Raw genomic sequence first — 21,838 nt, 5'->3', positions numbered from 1 at the left:
GCATCTTCCCAAAAATTGGCTCATTCCAAGACAAAAAATTAGAAAGTTGTCAAAACGTTCAATCTGTGAGAGTGCAGTTTTATCCCTTTAGCACATAGGCAAATGCCCCTTTAACAGATATTTCTTGTTCTCTGGCAACATGTGTATCAAATTTCATTTAAAAGCTTTAAGTTTTTGATGAATTGCCAAGGTTAATGGTTTTGCATATGACAATGTTGACAATGACATTAAGGAATGACGTCACCATTACGTCATATGTACTTCCGTTGTGTGGAAAACTCTCAATAAAAAATAAATGTTCTTATGATTGATAGACATATTTTCACATGCTCAATACACTGTAAATCAAAAATATCATTATTCCTGAAACTTTTATACCTTAAGTATCTATTATTGCTTGATTTATCATTTAGAGTAGAGATTAAAGCATAAACCGCTGCCCTATAGTTGAAAGGTCATTTTGGAAGAACTGTCATGGCGGACGGTGCAATTTTTAGAGTTTGTTTTTCAAGTGGAGCGATTTTTCTTAGGAATAACTTGACCCCCCTTTTTTATTGGCTTAAAATGTAATTTAAAGCTTGTACTTTAAGAATATATATGGTTATCATAGCCTGCATTCGCTCGAAATGCCTTTAAATGTTATCTAAAAATTATAATTTTACATTGAATTATATAGGGAATAACAATGGTGGTGTGTAACCTAAAAGCTCCACTCACACAGATTTTTTTGTCTTGGAATAAGCCAATTTTTGAGTGAATGTCTGGAAACCAGTGATTTAGCAGTTTTTCATAGTTATGTTTGAAAACTGATTGTTAATGCTGATAAACTATTTTTTTAAAAGTGTTAGTAACCCTTTTAGCCATCAATTTTCTACTATGAATATGAGAAACTGCAATCTTTTGAGTTTTTTGTCAGCAGTCTTAAATCACTGGTTTCCAGACATTCACGAGAAAATAGGCTCATTTCAAGACAAAAAAAAAGTTGTCGAAACAGTCATCCTGTGAGAGTACAGCTTTAAGGCTATCCCAATTCTTCAACCTCTTTTTAGCCAAACAATATGAAAATAAATACTAACGTAGGGTAGTTCAACATCCTGCACACAACGACAGCATTTCTGTCAGAGAACCCATCGTCACAGACTGTACCCCACGTCCCGTTGTGTAAGATCTCGACACGTCCACGGTACTGGCTTGTACCTCCAACCAGTCTAACATTAGAAGCTGCAGCTGAAATTTAAAGCACGTTTTTATAAGAACTCGGCAATAAAACCCTGAACTTGTACTGGGCCAATATTCATAGAACAATAAATTATATTCAGCCATTTATTTACTTAAAGCTGCACTCTCACAGATTGACAATTTTGAAATTATTTTTTATCTTTCTCAGAATAAGCTGATTTTTGCATTAACACTTTGAATTCAGTCATTTATTAACATAAAGCTGCACTCTCACAGATTGACAGTTTTGACATGGGTTTTTTTTCTGTCTCAGAATAAGCTGACTTTGGCATTGACGCCTTCAATTCAGTCATATAAGAAAACTCACAATAGAACATATCTCCATTGTTCGAAGAACGGCCGAAAATTCCAATTTTCTTAAAGCATTAATAACACGCTAAGCCATAAAACATCAATTTTCGCTATAAGAAAACTATGATGAAAATTACATAACATTAATGAAAATGGGGTATTTTAGATATTAAAAATTTATTACATCATATGACATTTTCAATGTTGACTATCATTTATAAAACCAACTTACGTGCATTAGAACAGATTACACCAACGTCTTCTGAATGTTGACAGTTGTTAATGCCCCATCCTTTGTTGTCGCATTGAAGGAGGTTCGACTCAGTCCCGAGGCAGTTCAAGTCGTCCAGGAGGATCGGGCCAGACCCCTGACCAAACTGGGTAGAACTGCTGGCCACTCGTGCATTTGCCCTTGAAATTATCAGACAGTTAATAAATTCAGATTTTTTGTCCACATATTTTTCCCAAAGACCCATGACATGACTTACGTTTTTGTTATACCTTACAAGGAAGATCAGTTTAGACTGGCTTTGCTATTTTCAGACTGTCCAAATGTTTTATGGACTGCTGACATAATTAAACAGTTGAGACTGGCTTTGCTATTTTCATAACGCAAAAAATTTTGCAAGTAAACATATCAAAAGCGCTTTAAAGATATTGAATGGTTATAGAAAAAAATGTCTGGTATACTATAGGGAATAACAGACAACTTCTGGCCATATGTCATTATACATATCATACTACCAGCCAGTCAAGAAAAGGACCTCCCCTGAACCTTGGTCCATATACACTTATATTATACCTTACATAAATGTGTCCCTTCTTTGTGTATATAAAGTTGATCAGTCCGTATATAAATGTATTTTAATAAGAATCCAGTTTTTATGACGTCAGCGGTCCATATCATGTTTTTGGCCGGTCCGGACCTCGCCAAAAAATAATATGGTTCGCTGACGTTATACGATATGGACTGCTGACGTCATTAAACTCTTGAGTGCTGCTTGTAATTTTCACAAAGACATTTTTTCGCAAGAAAAAATATTAGATTTGTATAATAAAACGCATCAATGGCACTTTAAAATTATTAAGTGGTAAAAAAGTGTTTGGTATAATATAAGAAATATAACACTCCACTTCGGGCCATATGGCATTATATTATACCTCACATAAATTTGTCCCTTCTTTGTATTTATAAATTTGATCGGTCCGTTTATCACTGTATTTTTATTGAAAATCTAGTTTAATGACGTCAGCGGTCACTATTATATTTTTGTCCGGTCCGGACCTTGCCAAAAATGTAATATGGACCGCTGACGTCATACGATTGGTAAGTGTGGCTTGCTATTTTCACAACGGCGAAAATTTGTCGCAAGTAAACATTATTAGCTTTGTTCAATAAAAATCATTTAAATCGCTTTAAAAATATTGAATTGTATCAGGGTTTGCCCTTGTGGTCTCTGAAGTCTAATACAAGAATTCTGCAAATAGGATGTGTTGCCTATCAGGAGCCAAAAGGTCACTGTGACCTTGAGCTTTGACCTAGTGACCGTAAAATCATTCGGGGTCATCTACTGACCACGATCAATGTGCATAACAAGTTTGAAGACTCTACAACAAGTTAAATCGGCAACTAAAGTGTGAGGCAGACAAAGACGAACAATACTTAATGTGTGTCTGCCATGCTTTGCAGAGGACATAAAAAATTGACTTTTTTTTTCTTTGAAAGACTAGATTCCCTTCAAATCATGGCAACATCATGAAATTAAGTTGTTTTAAAATATTAATATATTTCACTAGTTATAATAAAATCGTACTAACACATACAATTTATTTATTGTAAACGTTTGGGCATAACGCCTTCATCAGTACATATACTAAACAATATTAACAGAGGGTTATGACAATGTCATTATTAACAGTTAAATAACAGCACGTCTTTTGGGGGCAAAACGAATGACGTCAATAAAGATAAAGACTTATTTTACAGACACATGCATTTGTTTTAATATTATTTTTAATAAATCAAGTTTATTTCCAAAAATACCTAGAGAATCCCAGCATATTACAAGCAACACCCGCCTCCGCTGTTCCAAAACCATCATCACAAACTGTTCCCCATGTATTGTTGTAGAAAATCTCTAGCCGACCCTGGTTAGGCTGACTTCCACTATTAACAAGCCGGATCTGAGCAGTTGGGACTGAAATTACAAATAAATATAAAATTATTTACCCCACTTAAAACCTATACTCTACCCTAATTAGGCTAACTTCCACTATGAATGAGCCGGATCTGAGCTGTGGGGACTACAATTACAAATAAATATGCAATTATTTTCCCCATCAAAAACCTATACCCTACCATGATAAGGCTGACTTCCACTATGAATGAGTCTGATCTGAGCTATCAGGGACTTAATTTACAAGGTATAAATTTATTTCCTCTCGAAAAAAACTACCCTAACAAGGTTAGGCTAACTTCCACTATGAATGATCTGGATCTAAGATGCAGGGACTAAAATTAAAAATGTATACATTTATTTACCCCACCTTCGGACAACTTATAAAGGTTATATACATATTGCTGCTGGTCAATTAGGCCTAAAAACATACATGTGGTTCGGGTTACCCTACCCTACCTACATGTACGAAATAGGCACTGACCTAAACTTTTTTATTGTCAATTGGTAAAATGTTTTTTTCCTCTTTTTTTGTAAGTGCGTTGTTTAATATTTAGTTTAAAACCTATATATTATATTATTATATATACAGAAGATATTATATATTATACAGAAGTTAACATTACCATTCTGCATTGACAAAGTTCGTACATAAAGCCTAATAAAATAAAAAAAATACCTACCCTCCCTGTTTTTGAAAAGGATGTAACCCTAACCAAACCAATTTTGTTTTGGCCTTAGCCAGGAATAAACAAAACCTTATATTGAATTCCAGATAGCAACAATTCACTTACCGCTACAAATGACTCCTACATCCTCGTTATGGCCACAGTTGTTCTGACCCCAGCGTCGGAACATGCAGGCGTCGATCGCCGTTTCATCACCTTGACAATTCACATCATCAAGCCATATCGGGTCTACACCAGCACCGAAAAAGGCCTTCTGACGTACAGCCACATTGCCCCTGGAAATAAAAAGACAATTCACATCATCAAGCCATTCCAAGGTCTATACCAGGACCGAAAAAGGCTTTCTGACATACAGCCACATTGCCCCTTGAAATAAATAGTCACATCATCAAGCCATAATGGGTCTATACCAGGACCGAAAAAGACTTTCTGGCGTACAGCAACATTGCCACTGGAAATAAACAGTTTTTGATTAGATACAGTTGAACCCCGTTGGCGCGATTTCCTCGTTGGCTTGAACTGGATGTAAAAGACCGAACTCTTTATACTGAAGGCAAGCATTCCCACTTGGCTCAAATTTCCTGAGGCTAGATGTGTTTTCGCTGGTCCCCGGGAGTTTGAGCCAAAAGGGTTTGACTGTACATGTTTCTATTTTAGAAATGCGTTTCAGATTATTGGCATTTGATATTTGATTATTTAAGTATAATAATTTCTGATGATAACAAGAATAATTATGTTATGTTTTACAAACTTTTATCTCCTAACTTTTTGGCCATATGTATTCATCCATTTTTTTTTTTTACCTTTGAAGCGAACGGTACGGGAAAAAAAGCTTCGTTTTGGCAGTAAGGGGGGAAATACTAAGGTGATTCGCATAATGTTCAACAAATAGTTGTCAAACCTTTTTTTGAACAACCTATCCAAATATTCATAAATATAATATTATAAATTAAAAAAATATTATGAATTTCAAATAGCAAGAAACATCAATTTAACTATAACACACTTGGATATTAATTAATATCAATAACTTATTTAAGCATGATAACTTACGTAGGAAATCCCAGCTGTCGACACACGACCATAGCGAAGTTTCTATTTGTCTGATCGTCACAGATCGTACCCCACGTTCCATTGTGAAATATTTCCACGCGACCCTCTGATCGTGTTGTGCCATTGCTCAGTCGAATAGGACTTGCATTTATTGTCCCTGAGAAAGGAAAAGAAAATCGATATAAATGCAAATAGGAAAACTGGCTTTGAAAATGTGTACATTCCTTAGTGAAAAACCTCGACGTGACCCTCTTACTGTGTTGTGCTGTTATGTTGTCAAATAGGACTTGAAACTTTTTTTGCTCGAAAGGAAAAAAAAATTTAAAAATCAAATCTTAACAAGGCTTTAAAATTGTAGGCGTTCCTTAGTGAAATACTTTTGACACCACACTCTGATTGAGCTGTTAATTTTAGTAGTCATAAAGGACTCGCAACAACCATACGAACAAAATTAATATATGGCTAATTTAATTCTAACATTTCTAAGGAAAACCTTACTATTAAATCATAGTTTGTCATGTATTATATGGCCCTTATAAAATACTTTCACATTCCAATACTTTGACATGACAACCCTCAGATCTTGATGTATATCGTTATTCAATCAAATAGACCTTGCGACAATCGTGATTGAAAATATTTCCAGTTCCATTCCAAAATGGCTATGAAAAGTTGCCCATTGTATTGTGAAATACTCGTACACGATCCTCAGATCTCGTTGTGCTACTACGTTATAAAGGATTAGAGGAGACGGGGAGCTGTGGGGCAGGGGGACCTTTCCCATCAAAGCAATTTTACCTGTTTCAAATCCTGTTCAAAGGTGCTTTTAGATTGCAGTAAAACCAACATAGTCGTAATGGTAATTAAAAGCATAACATTACCCTGACGAGCTTAACCATTACATAATGTGTGGTATCGCAGTGGGATCTCTTGTATCTCACTCTTTTTCTTCATGCCTTCTATTATCTGGATTTAACTGGGAAATATAATTTCCTTCATTTGAAATTAAGAATAAGAAAAAAATTATTTTCCTCGATTTGATGTAATGTCCAGTAGATGGCATGATATTAGTTCTACACGGGTGGCTTTAGGCTCTAAATAGTCATTCAGCTTCGGAACATTAGACTGAACGGATCAAGTTTTAAAAATTAATTTATTAAATTATATAATTGTAGTAATTTGGATAAGGTAAAATGTTTGGATCAGCATTTAGTGATATCTAAGATTATCGTCTTCTGTGTTAGTGCATGTAAACTAGTGTAAGCATTATTACAGAATGAAAAACCTGAAAGAATATTATGTTTATGAACTCAAATATTTATTTGATATGATGTTCAAATGCTTTATATGATAAACAGTTCTGAGTATCCACATGTATGTATCAGTCAACGCCCCAGAGCTACACGGTATTCAAATCAATAAATGAATTTTCGTATAGAAAGTGAGTTACTCTATTCAGAGACATGGATTCCTAAAAGAAATTGCAGTCACTTCTATCTCATGTCACTTATGGCATTTAAACACAATCTAAGTCGTGATGACTTCAAGGCGGAGTCAAGCCATTATGCAACCAACTAAAAGGCGCTGGCAGACCTGGCCCCATTATTACAAAAGTACTAAAGTCACATCTCATTCTCAGACTAAATTTTTTTTACCACATTGCATTAAAAGTTATTAAAAAATGGTAAATGTTTTTACACCTTTTAAAAGCGCACAGTCTCATAAAATACGTTGATTAAAAACTTTGTTCAAGATTCCAAAGCAAAAATATTCGACAGCATAAAATATATTTGAGTACAACTCAATATTTTTTCACAATTACTCAGGTATAATTTTTGTTTTATAATAAGTTTTCTTTGAAATACTGAAGAAAGTTTTTATCACCACATTTTATGAGGAAATGTGTTTTTAAAATTAGTAAAAACATACAAAATATTGTATCATACTGTGCTATTATCTGGGAAAATAAGTTGAGACTGAGATTGAGATTTGACTTGAGTATTTTTTATGATATTTGGGTCCTGGATTAACACAATTAAACATAACAAACCTCCACACACTACACCAGCATCTTCTGAGTGACCGCAATTGTTCGTTCCCCAGCTACGATGACCACACAGAGCCAGCGACGTCTCGTTCCCAGCACAGTTAACATCGTCCAACCAGATGGTTCCACTTCCTTGACCAAAGAAAGCGCTGCTTCGTGCTCTAGCTTGCTGACTGTATTAGGTTAAAAAAATTAGTTAAGTAAGACATTACAAGTTTTTCTTAACGTGATACTCGTATTTAAAATCAATACATACACATGTATAACAAACATAACTTTTGAGTGATAAACCTTTAACTAGTTACTTAATAATGCAGTTATGGAAAAAATTAATTACTGATAACAAGATTATAATCTTGTATTTAATAACTGTTATCACACAAATATTAAAAGACTGGTGGGTCCTAAAAGATTTACAGTGATCAACTATTGTCTCATAAGGAAGAAATACCTGTTTTCTGCACCTTTCTTACAAATTTAACAAGGTATCCTTCATAAGAACTATTGTTTTTGATATTATTAATCCTTTTCGGTAAATTATAACAACTGCATTAATTGTGGTACATCTTATTTGGGAGTAAGAGCGCATCTTTAATATTAATATATTTGCTAAGACTATTGAATTGACATATTGTGAATGATTTATTTATATATGAAATAATTTAATCATCAAAGGTCCCAGTTCAGATGATGATAAAACTGCGACCCAAAACACATTGATAATGGCTAATTAAAACTCTTGAATCATCTACTTATCACAGATAAAGCAAACAAGCTATAAAAAAGAGAAAATAACAAAATTATCAACATGCATTTTTTCAGTATTGTTAATCTATCTTAATGTAGTGGCATTACTATGCAAACAATAACAGATTGTGTCCATACGTGACTTAAAGCTGCACTCTCAGAAATACCATTTTTAAAACTTTTTTAATTTTTTGTCTTGGAAAGGGCAAATTATTGCATAAATATCTGCAAACAAATGATAAAATATTGCTGACAAAAAATCAAATCATAGATTTTCATATTTCTGTTCAAAAATTAATGTTTTATGGCTTAAACCGTTACTACTTAAAAAAATGCATAAAACATTACTACTGAACTTAAATATAAAAATCTGTGGTCTAATTTTTTGTCAGCAGTCTTATATAACTGATTTTGATGGATTTTCGCAAAAAATAAGAAGTTGTCAAAACATTCAATCTGTGAGAGTGCAGCTTTAAAAAATAGGGCTACACTGAAAATCCACAAAAGTATAATCTAACATTAGATAATCTTAATTGATCTTACGTTGGTAAGCCAGCCATGCTACAGACGACTTTAGCTGCGTTGGTATTCCAATTATCGTCACAGATCGTGCCCCACGTGCCATTATAGAGAATTTCTACACGTCCCTCTTGTGTCGTGCTGCCGCCTACCAACCTCACATGCAGTTGTGTTACCAAGCCTGGAAAAAGAGATAGAGGGTAATTGTTTGTTTCAGTGGAAGATCGTAATATATTTCACTGAGTGAGCACCAATATTTATGTTTCACTAGTGGCAGTTTGTATATTTATTTCCTTAATGTCAAATAAATACAACTTCATAATTTCTTTAACCGCGTCCCCCCCAAGCCCCACCTCCAAGCACCCTCCACCCCACCCCCCAATCCTACTATGCATCTTACACCAACATTTTCCAATTTGTTCCACTTGTGTCACAATACTTTATGTGACAACATGATCATTTTGCTTATCATGTAACATTTCGAGAAAGGGCTGTAAGTTATGTTCGAAAATCGAAAGGGCCGTAACTTATGTTGGAAAAACTCACGATTTTTATATAAATAAAAACAATGTTACATTGCACTGTTTCTGTTTCCCAGTTGTTTTCTTTATCATATATATAAAAGTATCTTCTAAACAGTAAATATGGTTAAACCAAAATGTAATAACAGGCCCCCTTTTCCCCAAAAATTCTTATTAAAGTTGCTTATAAAAGGATTAAGATAAGCTAACTTTTTTTGTTGATCTATAATTTGTGTTATCTTTACTTCTTTAAGATTTTTCAGACATTAAATAGGAATTATCTTTATATTAATTACAATTAATCATTTTTCATTTATCAAAATCAAATTAAAATATGTATGTTGGCTTATTGAAATATGCTTCTTAAGCCTGTTAACCTTTTGTTATTATAAGATGTTTCCAGAAATTGGGGCCTGGTGATTTGGGTGAGATTTTCAATGTGACTTAAAACTAACCTCCGCTTTGTCCGCCGGAGCATCGAACACCAGCGTCTTCAGAGTGATCGCAATTATGTAACAACGGGGGATTCGAGGAGCACTGACCGAGGTTTGTCTCCGTTCCCGTACAATTTACTTGATCGAGTAGGATAGTGTTGTTACCCTGTCCATACTTGGCTCGTCCAAATGCCACAGCCCCATCCCTGTCAATGAATAAGGAATTTGTTTAAGACTAAGGGATTTATTTAGAGTCAAAGGTATGACATCCTGGCTTTTTTTCTTAAAAAAAAAAATCAAGCTTATGAATAAATTACAATATACAGTAAAAACCTGTTAGCTCAATAGCACTTGGCTCGATTTCCTCATTGGCTCGAATTGGATGTAAAACGATTTTGTTTTATTCTTGGCTTGATATTCGCGAGGCTTGAAGTATTTTGGCTTATGCCAATGGTTCCAACTGTAAATAATACACTTACGTAGAAGCTCCGAGCATCCTGCACACAACTTGCGCATCAGCGTTGTTCCAGTTATCATCGCAGACCGTTCCCCAGGTGTTTCCTGTGTGCACCTCCACACGACCTTCAAACCGGCTTGGACCGTTCACAAGACGAACAGTGTAGTTTTGTACAGTGTCTGCAAAAAAGGGAAATCCTCGTTAATGGCTAAAAATAAGCATACCAATAAAGGAGTGTTTCTATTCTATTCCGTTGTTTTCATTTAAGTGTAAGTCAAACATTATGAAGTTTTTTACGTGGTCTGTGTCACAGTATTGTTCTTTAACAATGGTGTAAGTAAAACATCATGAAGTTGTTTGTGTGGTCTGTGTCACAGTATTGTTCTTTAACAATGGTGTATGTAAAACATCATGAAGTTGTTTGTGTGGTCCGTGTCACAGTATTGTTCTTTAACAATGGTGTAAGTAAAACATCATGAAGTTGTTTGTGTGGTCCATGTCACAGTATTATTCTTTAACAATGGTGAGTGTAAAACATCATGAAGTTGTTTGTGTGGTCTGTGTCACAGTATTGTTCTTTAACTATGGTGTAAGTCAAACATCATGAAGTTGTTTGTGTGGTCTGTGTCACAGTATTGTTCTTTAACAATGGTGTAAGTAAAACATCATGAAGTTGTTTGGCTCGGTCTGTGTCACAGTATTGTTCTTTAACAATGGTGTATGTAAAACATCATGAAGTTGTTTGTGTGGTCCATGTCACAGTATTGTTCTTTAACAACGGTGTATGTAAAACATCATGAAGTTGTTTGGCTCGGTCTGTGTCACAGTATTGTTCTTTAACAATGGTGTATGTAAAACATCATGAAGTTGTTTGTGTGGTCTGTGTCACAGTATTGTTCTTTAACAATGGTGTATGTAAAACATCATGAAGTTGTTTACGTGGTCTGTGTCACAGTATTGTTCTTTAACAATGGTGTATGTAAAACATCATGAAGTTGTTTGTGTGGTCCGTGTCACAGTATTGTTCTTTAACAATGGTGTATGTAAAACATCATGAAGTTGTGTGTGTGGTCTGTGTCACAGTATTGTTCTTTAACAATGGTGTATGTAAAACATCATGAAGTTGTGTGTGTGGTCTGTGTCACAGTATTGTTCTTTAACAATGGTGTATGTAAAACATCATGAAGTTGTGTGTGTGGTCTGTGTCACAGTATTGTTCTTTAACAACGGTGTATGTAAAACATCATGAAGTTGTTTACGTGGTCTGTGTCACAGTATTGTTCTTTAACAATGGTGTATGTAAAACATCATGAAGTTGTTTGTGTGGTCCATGTCACAGTATTGTTCTTTAACAATGGTGTAAGTCAAACATCATGAAGTTGTTTGTGTGGTCTGTGTCACAGTATTGTTCTTTAACAATGGTGTATGTAAAACATCATGAAGTTGTTTATGTGGTCCGTGTCACAGTATTGTTCTTTAACAATGGTGTAAGTCAAACATCATGAAGTTGTTTGTGTGGTCCGTGTCACAGTATTGTTCTTTAACAATGGTGTGTGTAAAACATCATGAAGTTGTTTACGTGGTCTGTGTCACAGTATTGTTCTTTAACAATGGTGTATGTAAAACATCATGAAGTTGTTTGTGTGGTCCGTGTCACAGTATTGTTCTTTAACAATGGTGTATGTAAAACATCATGAAGTTGTTTGTGTGGTCCGTGTCACAGTATTGTTCTTTAACAATGGTGTATGTAAAACATCATGAAGTTGTTTGTGTGGTCCGTGTCACAGTATTGTTCTTTAACAACGGTGTATGTCAAACATCATGAAGTTGTTTGTGTGGTCCGTGTCACAGTATTGTTCTTTAACAATGGTGTATGTAAAACATCATGAAGTTGTTTGTGTGGTCCGTGTCACAGTATTGTTCTTTAACAACGGTGTATGTCAAACATCATGAAGTTGTTTGTGTGGTCCGTGTCACAGTATTGTTCTTTAACAATGGTGTAAGTCAAACATCATGAAGTTGTTTGTGTGGTCCGTGTCACAGTATTGTTCTTTAACAATGGTGTAAGTCAAACATCATGAAGTTGTTTGTGTGGTCCGTGTCACAGTATTGTTCTTTAACAATGGTGTGTGTAAAACATCATGAAGTTGTTTACGTGGTCTGTGTCACAGTATTGTTCTTTAACAATGGTGTAAGTCAAACATCATGAAGTTGTTTGTGTGGTCCGTGTCACAGTATTGTTCTTTAACAATGGTGTATGTAAAACATCATGAAGTTGTTTGTGTGGTCCGTGTCACAGTATTGTTCTTTAACAACGGTGTATGTAAAACATCATGAAGTTGTTTGTGTGGTCCATGTCAAAGTATTGTACTTTAACAATGGTGTGTGTAAAACATCATTAAGTTGTTTAAGTCATTCATTCTAGACACTATTTTCTTAACAAATATCCTATAAATATATCTGCATGAAAAAAAATATATATTCAAATTATGACAAGAGATTGCAAAAGTTTTAACTCACTGTCATTACAGCTTACTCCAGCATCTTCCGAATGGCCACAGTTGTGTTCACCCCAGCCCTTGAAAGAACAATTTTGGACAAGGGCCTCGGACCCCTGACATTCAAGATCGTCCATCCATATCGGCCCTCGGCCAGTTCCGACACCTGTTAAAGCAGTTCCACCCCTGAAAAAACCCACACAGATTTTCCTCAATTTAGCTTATCAGTGAATTAAGAGTAGAGTGAATTTTATTAAAAATAGTACTGTATTTGGGAGACAGCCCCCTGTCATTTGTCACCGTCCATCCATGTTTGCTCTTGGCCTGTTTCGACCACTTTAAGAGCTTGCCCACCATTGAAAACAATAGAAAATTATTGGTGGATTTTATATTAAAGTAACAGTTCTGGATATGGGTATTGGATCATAAATCTCAACTTCGTAAGTTAGTAAAACATGGTGTCACCTAGCTTCTGCCATAAATTCACAATTTAAGAGTAAAAAAAACTTCAAGTGATACTTTTCCAAGAAACAAACAATTACAAAATCAGCCTAATTCAGGTGATCAAAGACTACTTACGAGTATCCAAGCTGTCTACAAACAACATGGGCATCTCTGTCATCCCACGAATCATCACAGATGGTACCCCACACACCGGCATACCGGATTTCAACGCGCCCCGAACGGAGACTCAGTCCACCAGTGAGTCTTACTGATATGCCCGCACCAGAGTGCTCTAAAAAGAACAGTGGGTGTTACTAGAAGGCACAGTGAGTGTTACTAAAAGGCACAGTGGGTGTTACTAGAAGGCATAGTGGATGTTACTAGAAGGCACAGTGGCTGTTACTAGAAGAAACAGTGGGTGTTACAGTTACTAGAAGGTACAGTAGGTGTTACTAGAAGGCACAGTGGGTGTTACTAGAAGGCTCTGTGAGTGTAACTAGAAAGCACAGTGAGTGTTACTAGAAGGCACAGTGAGTGTTACTAGATGGCACAGTGGGTGTTACTAGAAGGCACAGTGGGAGTTACTAGAAGAAACAGTGGGTGTTACAGTTACTAGAAGGTACAGTAGGTGTTACTAGAAGGCACAGTGGGTGTTACTAGAAGGCACAGTGGGTGTTACTAGAAGGCACAGTGGGTGTTACTAGAAGGCACAGTGAGTGTTACTAGAAGGCACAGTGAGTGTTACTAGAAGGCACAGTTGGTGTTACTAGAAGGCACAGTGGGTGTTACAGTTACTAGAAGGCACAGTGAGTGTTACTAGATGGCACAGTGGGTGTTACTTGAAGGCACAGTGGGTGTTACAAGAAAGCTGAATAAGTTGTTCCAATGTGTGTGATAAGTATCACAGTCTCTGAAGTTTATATGAAACTTTCAGAGTTTTAAAGATTTAAACAATGATCCAGTTTAAAGTGATGTTTACTTGACAATGTTGTGAACAATCGGCTGATTACGAACTTACGGAGACACATGAGTGAGGCATCCTCTGAATGATCACAGTCATTCACGCCAAATGGTTTTCTGTCACACTGTCCAATATTCGTCTCGTTTCCGACACAATCTAGGTCGTCTAGAAGAATGGATCCATTTCCTTTGCCATAGTACGCATTTGGTATCGGCACGGCAATGGCACTGTGAAATTAAAATTATGTAAGAATTTAGAAGTGAAATTTTGTGAACAAAAATTATTTCGTCTTATTCTCTATCATAAAACCTTCTTCACTTATCATATCTAAAAGTCTGTCGACTATTTAAACATATCTTTACTGATGACAATGCCTTGTTTTATATTTGTAAAGGGTCATGCAATGAAGCTACCTGTAAAGTTTTATTTAATTTGGCCTGGTTGTTTCAGAGATTTTTTTAAAGCAAAACAGTAAGTCTGCCATTTTGTTGCTGTTTATCAATCTCAATGCCTTGTTGTATTTTTGTAGAGGGTCATGCAATGAAGCTTCCTGTAAAGTTTCAGTGAATTTGGCCTGGTTGTTTCAGAGGAGATGTTCTTTAAAGCAAAACAGGAAGTTGGCCAGAAGTTTATTTAAAGAGAAATGCCCACTTACGTTCCATATCCAAGCTGTGTGCACGCCACTTTAGCCTCCGGTACGCCAAATCCATCATCACACACCGTACCCCAGGGTCCTGCCGTGCCATTTTTGCTAACCATTAAACGCCCCTTTCTTGGTGTAGGCCCTCCCATGAGACGGAGCCCGATGTTCAACTGGGCACCTAGAGTAAAACAAGGGAAAGTTACAGCCCGGACCCGACAACCTATACTCTATGTCCTTATATGCAGCATTCCATTTTTAATTAACACTAAGTGTGACCTTGACCTTAGAGGTTGGGACACGGGTCTTGCATGTGACACATCGTCTTGTACGTATGTCAAACACATGTGGCAAGTTATTTTAAAATCTGTCCATACAAGAAAAAGCTACAGCCCGGAAACAAGTTATTGAGCCGGACGCACGAACGGACGGACAGTGCGATTTTAATATGCCCTCCTTTGGGGGGCATAAAAAAATTTAATATCATATATTTTTTAGGTTTTCACACACCTATTTAGGCAGTATTTCACAGGCTGAGGTATGGTAGAATAAGACAACTAAAATATTAAATATTTGAATATCTAAATTAAAGCATTAGTAACACTTTGCGCTATACAACTTTATTTTTTGGATGTAAATTTTAATAACTTTAATCTGATATTATGTCACCAGTATTATATCACTGTTTTCCAGATATTTCACCAAAATTGATTCATTCCAAGAAGAAAAAAAAATTGGCAAAATGGTCAACCTGTGAGAGTGCAGCTTTAAGGTTTTCAACCATTATGCAAATTTCCAGATGTAGTAAAGGTCACTCATAAGGGGGACTGAGATAATTAATTAGGTAGCAGTATTAAGAAAGAAACAATTGGTCACATGTCCCATACTGTATTAGCTACATACTTGATGCACAGACAACACCGACATCTTCAGTATGATCACAGTCATTGACGCCAAAATCGCTGTGTCGGCATTGGGGAAGTGTTGTCTCATTTCCAAAACAGTTAACATCATCAAGCCAAATGGGGCCCGTGCCTGGGCCGTATTTGCCTGGTTGACCTAGCAGAGCTTTTACGCTGGAAAATATAAGACGTGAAATTAGACAATATGTTTAATACAATGAGGTAGATCATCTAAAATGCTACAGAGTAAACCCTTACCCTTGTCTTTTGTTTATTAGTCTAATTAGAAGCATTTTATTTAGTTTGTCATTTTTCAGCCTTAAAAGGGGCATTCCCTGACAAGATGTTAAAGTCAGAGTATGCCATATGCCCCTGCCGGGAAAAAATCCCAAGGAATTCTGACCCATCCCCTGGTCTCCTGCCAGGGGGTCCCCATATCCCCTGAAAAAAACTAGCTTGAGGTTGACAGTGGAAAGCATCCTCAATATTATGAGTGTGAAATTCCATGAAGCACCATGATAACTAAGTCCAAAAATCATTGTAACTAGGATTTGTTTCTGTATTTATTCTTACATCATAAATGTAGATATTGAACTATATTTCGCTGCATAAAAATCCCCTAGTGTAATATCAAAATCCCTTGGAATTCAGACCAAAATCCCTTGGGAAGCCTCTCAGAAATATGGCATGTATGTAGCTGAATATGATTGTGTGTATTGTCTTTGACAACATGTATACAATCTTTCATTCGAATATCTTGAAATGTCTTGAGGTATTGCCAAGCTTAAAGCTTTTGAATACCAAGTAAAAAAACATACTAATACCAACAGTACTACATCCTAGCCCAACCCAATTTTCCTTACTTAACAAAAATTCAGCCGCGACTAGATACATGTTTGGTCAAATCGAAATAGTAGCACTAAAAATTAAATCAACCACATGTTTCTTTTTACAATTTCTTACATAGTTGTTACTATTGTAATAAAAAATGCTTTCAGTGCTTTGATTTTGTTGCATGATTTTTCATAAGAGTTCTTCCCCTTTGTAATAATTTGGACATGGATGATGGTTGAATATTTTGAATGAAGTGTTTCTGTAAAACTGATGCTTTTTTACCAATTACCAATCATACTGATGTGAGAATCTAAACTCTATTCTTACTATGTCACTCCAAGCTGATCACAGACAATTTTAGCTGCCTTGTTACTGAAACTGTCGTCACAGACCGTACCCCAGGCGTTGTTATAAAACACTTCCAGTCGTCCTTCGTTATTTCCTGGGCCACCTCGTAGACGATACTGAAGGTTCGTGCTAGGTGCGCCTGAAATTTCAGTATAAAGTTTACTAAAGCTGCACTCTCACAAATTGAACATTTTGAAAACTTGCTTATTTTTTGTCTTGCAATAAACAATTTTTTGTTTTAATATCTGGAAACCAGTGATATACCATTGGTGACAAAATATCAGATCAAAGTTTTTAACATTAACGTTCAAAAATTGAAGTTTATAGTTAGCATTACTAACGCCTTAATGAAAATTTGTTTTTCAGCATAAAACATCAATTTTTGAACATACATGTAAATATGAGGAAACTGCAATCTGATCTTTTTGTCTTATATCACTGGTCTCCAGACATTCACACAAAAACTGGCTCATTCCAAGATAAAAAATAAAAAATTGTCAGCTCTGCAATATTTAAATTTCGTCCTCGGGTACAAAGGTCATTTTTCTTTAAATTGAGGCTAGTTGTACTAAGTTAGTCTTTTACATTTGGCGCTAAATGTGACAAACAACATTAATATGCTTTGGGCATCTTGTGGAGATCAAACCTTGATCCATCGCTATGCAGGGGGACACTCATCCGCAGGAGCAATAGCAGGACAGTTTAAGTGCTGCTACATATCCAATTACCATGCTAAAACTCTATAACGTGGCTAGAAAAGCCAGCTCAATAGCAGGACAGTTTAAGTGCTGCTACATATCCAATTACCATGCTAACACTCTATAACGTGGCTAGAAAAGCCAGCTCAATAGCAGGACAGTTAAAGTGCTGCTACATATCCAATTACCATGCTAACTCCCTACAACGTGGCTAGAAAAGCCAGCTCAATAGCAGGACAGTTAAAGTGCTGCTACATATCCAATTACCATGCTAACACGCTACAACGTGGCTATAAAAGCCAGCTCAATAGCAGGACAGTTTAAGTGCTGCTACATATCCAATCACCATGCTAACACGCTACAACATGGCTATAAAAGCCAGCTCAATAGCAGGACAGTATAAGTGCCGCTACATATCCAATTACCATGCTAACACTCTACAACGTGGCTATAAAAGCCAGCTCAATAGCAGGACAGTATAAGTGCTGCTACATATCCAATTACCATGCTAACACTCTACAACGTGGCTATAAAAGCCAGCTCAATAGCAAGACAGTTTAAGTGCTGCTACATATCCAATTACCATGCTAACACCCTATAACGTGGCTATAAAAGCCAGCTCAATAGCAGGACAGTTTAAGTGCTGCTACATATCCAATTACCATGCTAAAACTCCACAACGTGGCTATAAAAGCCAGCTCAATAGCAGGACAGTCTAAGTGCCGCTACATATCCAATTACCATGCTAACACTCCACAACATGGCTATAAAAGCCAGCTCAATAGCAGGACAGTTTAAGTGCCGCTACATATCCAATTACCATGCTAAAACTCCACAACGTGGCTATAAAAGCCAGCTCAATAGCAGGACAGTTTAAGTGCTGCTACATATCCAATTACCATGCTAAAACTCCACAACGTGGCTATAAAAGCCAGCTCAATAGCAGGACAGTTTAAGTGCTGCTACATATCCAATTACCATGCTAAAACTCCACAACGTGGCTATAAAAGCCAGCTCAATAGCAGGACAGTTTAAGTGCTGCTACATATCCAGTTACCATGCTTAAACTCCACAACGTGGCTATAAAAGCCAGCTCAATAGCAGGACAGTTAAAGTGCTGCTACATATTCAATTACCATTCTAAAACTCCACAATGTGGCTATAAAAGCCAGCTCAATAGCAGGACAGTTTAAGTGCTGCTACATATCCAATTACCATGCTAAAACTCCACAACGTGGCTATAAAAGCCAGCTCAATAGCAGGACAGTATAAGTGCCCCTTCAGATTCAAATTACACAGTTACATGTCAAAAACAATACTCACTATCCCTACAATAAACGCCAACATCTTCCGAATGATCACAGTCATTGTCACCGAGGGCATTCGTGTCACACCCTAACAGCGAACTCTCATTTCCGAAGCAATTGACGTTGTCCAACCAGATTTTTCCAGATCCAGGTCCGAACGCTCCTGCACCAGCAGATAAAGCTGCTTGGCTGTGTAAATGTAATAAAACAAAGGTTAGTGATGAAAATTGGACCAAAAGTGAAATGGGACTAAGATTGTCTGAAATTAGTGCAAAGAAATATTTTCTTTAATCACTTATGACGAAATCATCTAGAAAAGTAGCCCTGTTTTATAAATTTTCAATTATAATCATTTGTTTGAATGAAACAACTATAGATTAGGTTTTTACAATAAATAACAGAGTCATGATAAATACCCCAAATAGCACTCCCTCCAGGATTGTTTGTTTCAATATTTTTTATTTTAGTTTTTGTCTCAGAATCAGCTAATTTCAGTAGCAATGTCTTGAAATCATCCTTTAAGATCTCAATTAATGTGAAAACTGCCGAATATTTCATTTTATCTTACAGCTTTTAGATATAAAACATAAATTTTTCAACGTAAATATGAAAAACTGCAATCTGATCTTTTGTAAGCAGTCTTTATTTTATTCACTGTTGGGAAGAGTACCGGGTCTATGTTTTAGCATCAAGTATGGGGCAGAACCGTGTCCTCAAATGAGTCGGGGACAAAAAAACACTGAATCATATACGTATTTAACAAATACAAACTCATACTATGGTTTGTTGAGTGCCTTGCAGACGACCTTAGCAGCCTTGGCGTTGAAACTGTCATCACAGACTGTGCCCCAAGTCCCAGCTAAATTCACCTCAACACGTCCACTGTTTGTGTCTGTTCCATTAACCAGTCTATATTGTATGGATACTGTAATGAAATAACAATAACCAGTCTATATTGTATGGATACTTAAACCAAAAAACAATAACCAGTCTAAATTGTATGGATACTTTAACCAAAAGACAATAACCAGTCTATATTGTATGGATACTGTAATGAAATACAATAACCAGTCTATGTTATATGGATATTGTAAGGAAATAACAATAACCAGTCTATATTGTATGGACACTGTAAGGAAATGTAAGTATGTATTTTATGTTAATATTCAATATTCATAAGCCCAGAATCCACACCTGAATTACACATGACCCCAGAATCCACACCTGAATTACACATAACCCCAGAATCCACACCTGAATTACACATAACCCCAGAATCCTCACCTGAATTACACATAACCCCGACATCTTCGTTATGTTGACAGTTGTTTGTGTACCAGCCCTTATTGCTACATTGTTGAATGTTGATTTCCGATCCGGTACAGCTGAGGTCGTCAAGAAGTATGGGTCCTGCACCACTGCCAAAGTGGGCACCGGCAATGGGGACGCTACTGGCTCTGTGAAGAATTACAATAAAGATGAAATAGAGAATGATTAGCTTTCGCAAAAATAATAAATGCAATATTGGTAAAATTGGTCATTTTTTCTGTTGCGAATATCATGTTCATCAATGATTGACTCATTTCACATAAAAAAATACATTAAACTTAGGATGATTCATGATATTTAAAGATTTGCTTACAGTCAGACCCCGTTGGCTTGAACTCCCAGGGACTGGCAAAAATACCTGGAGCCTCAGAAAATTTGAGCAAAGAGAGAATGCTTATATTCAGTATAATTAAATCAGTCCTTCAGATTGTGTTTGAGCCAATGAGGACTTTAAGCCAGGTGAGTTTGAGTGAACGGGGTTCGACTATTTGAGTCCCAAAGTCAGACTCAAGGTGTTAGCAAAAACATAAAATAATAGTTTGATTCTGACCCTTGTGATCCCAAGTATGAAAATAACAGGTAGTTTAATTGAAATTCTTCATTAATCTCACTGAAATGTTCTTAACCCTAGTACCAACTTAAGTGATATCATTTTTCCATGAGTCATAGAGAACGAGATTAAATGATCCCTCAGTCCCTTAAAATAAATCACTACATAAAACTATTTAGGTTGCCAAGTTAGCGCAGTGGTTAGCGCACACACTTCTCACTAAGCCATCCAGGTTTGATTCCCTGCCTCGTCTCATGTGAGTTTGGCTTGTGGTCACCAAGCCAAACAATTTGGTTTCCTGCAAGTACTCTAACTTTTCTGACAACATTGCGTAACATCATGCCAATGAGGTTGTAAAAGTTTGTTTCACAAAATTTGTAAGATATGTAAGTGTGAATTAAATGTCAACATAGATTATGCACAAAATCTGCTGAATTGCATAAAAACATACGTCTGAAATCCAAGCATTCTGCAGACAACTTGCGCATCAAGGTTGTTAAATCCATCATCACAGACTGTGCCCCAGGAACCATTGTAAAACACCTCAAGGCGACCATTTGATGTGGAGGAACCGTTAACCAGTCTGGCGGTAACACGTGGTGCTGAAGAGAATACAATGCATTTGAAAATGTGTAAAAGTTAAAGAAATATTAATGTAGCTAAATAATACAGTCAAACCTCGCTATGTCATTGAGACATGAGATAATACTCTGAACAAACATTAATATATTAACTGAAATACAAAAAGTGTTTTAATAGATAAAAAAAAAATGAAAAAAGTTTGACATAACCAGAACATTGAAATAACAAAGTTTGACATAGCAAGTTTCAACTGTAGTTTGATTACAAATATGTTATTTGGTTCAAGTTTAATTCCAACTGGGGCTAGATAAAATCGCAGTGGCAGCAGTTAGCTATTAATAGATAACAGGGCTTTTTCTGCCCATTTTGGGGAAATGAGCCTAGACATTTTGGGAAAATCTGCGTCACAGAATATGCTGAAATTGTGAAATTTTAAGATTGAAAGAACAAGCTTTTCAGTTTCCTGCGAATGAGGATTTTTTTCATTTATTTTTTACTTTTGATTGGGGGGGTTTTCTGAAGATTGGGAAAAATATCATATATTTTGCTTTGGGAATAGGTCCTATAGTCA

The 21,838-nt window shown here is 36.1% G+C and overlaps 1 protein-coding gene across 1 annotated transcript in view; it reads right to left on the bottom strand.

Moving 5' to 3' along the window:
* Nucleotides 1-21,838, bottom strand: part of LOC128223784 (deleted in malignant brain tumors 1 protein-like) — a 60,170-nt gene that overhangs the window by 17,085 nt on the left and 21,247 nt on the right. Inside the window, exons 14-32 of the mRNA XM_052933160.1 lie at nt 21,137-21,287; nt 20,091-20,263; nt 19,584-19,731; nt 18,823-18,995; nt 16,781-16,940; nt 15,621-15,793; nt 14,733-14,898; nt 14,135-14,304; nt 13,252-13,408; nt 12,695-12,858; nt 10,197-10,353; nt 9,739-9,923; nt 8,787-8,943; nt 7,500-7,669; nt 5,450-5,606; nt 4,502-4,671; nt 3,575-3,728; nt 1,763-1,941; nt 1,077-1,227 (exon numbers count right to left, since the gene is read on the bottom strand). Of these exons, the coding sequence (XP_052789120.1) occupies nt 1,077-1,227; nt 1,763-1,941; nt 3,575-3,728; nt 4,502-4,671; nt 5,450-5,606; nt 7,500-7,669; nt 8,787-8,943; nt 9,739-9,923; nt 10,197-10,353; nt 12,695-12,858; nt 13,252-13,408; nt 14,135-14,304; nt 14,733-14,898; nt 15,621-15,793; nt 16,781-16,940; nt 18,823-18,995; nt 19,584-19,731; nt 20,091-20,263; nt 21,137-21,287 (3,115 nt within the window). The remainder of the gene's footprint in view (nt 1-1,076; nt 1,228-1,762; nt 1,942-3,574; nt 3,729-4,501; nt 4,672-5,449; nt 5,607-7,499; nt 7,670-8,786; nt 8,944-9,738; nt 9,924-10,196; nt 10,354-12,694; nt 12,859-13,251; nt 13,409-14,134; nt 14,305-14,732; nt 14,899-15,620; nt 15,794-16,780; nt 16,941-18,822; nt 18,996-19,583; nt 19,732-20,090; nt 20,264-21,136; nt 21,288-21,838) is intronic.

Source organism: Mya arenaria, chromosome 17 (genome assembly GCF_026914265.1).
Source record: "Mya arenaria isolate MELC-2E11 chromosome 17, ASM2691426v1".
NCBI lineage: Eukaryota > Metazoa > Mollusca > Bivalvia > Myida > Myidae > Mya > Mya arenaria.
Note: the sequence above shows the minus strand (reverse complement) of the source record. Positions and strands in the feature narration are given on the sequence as shown.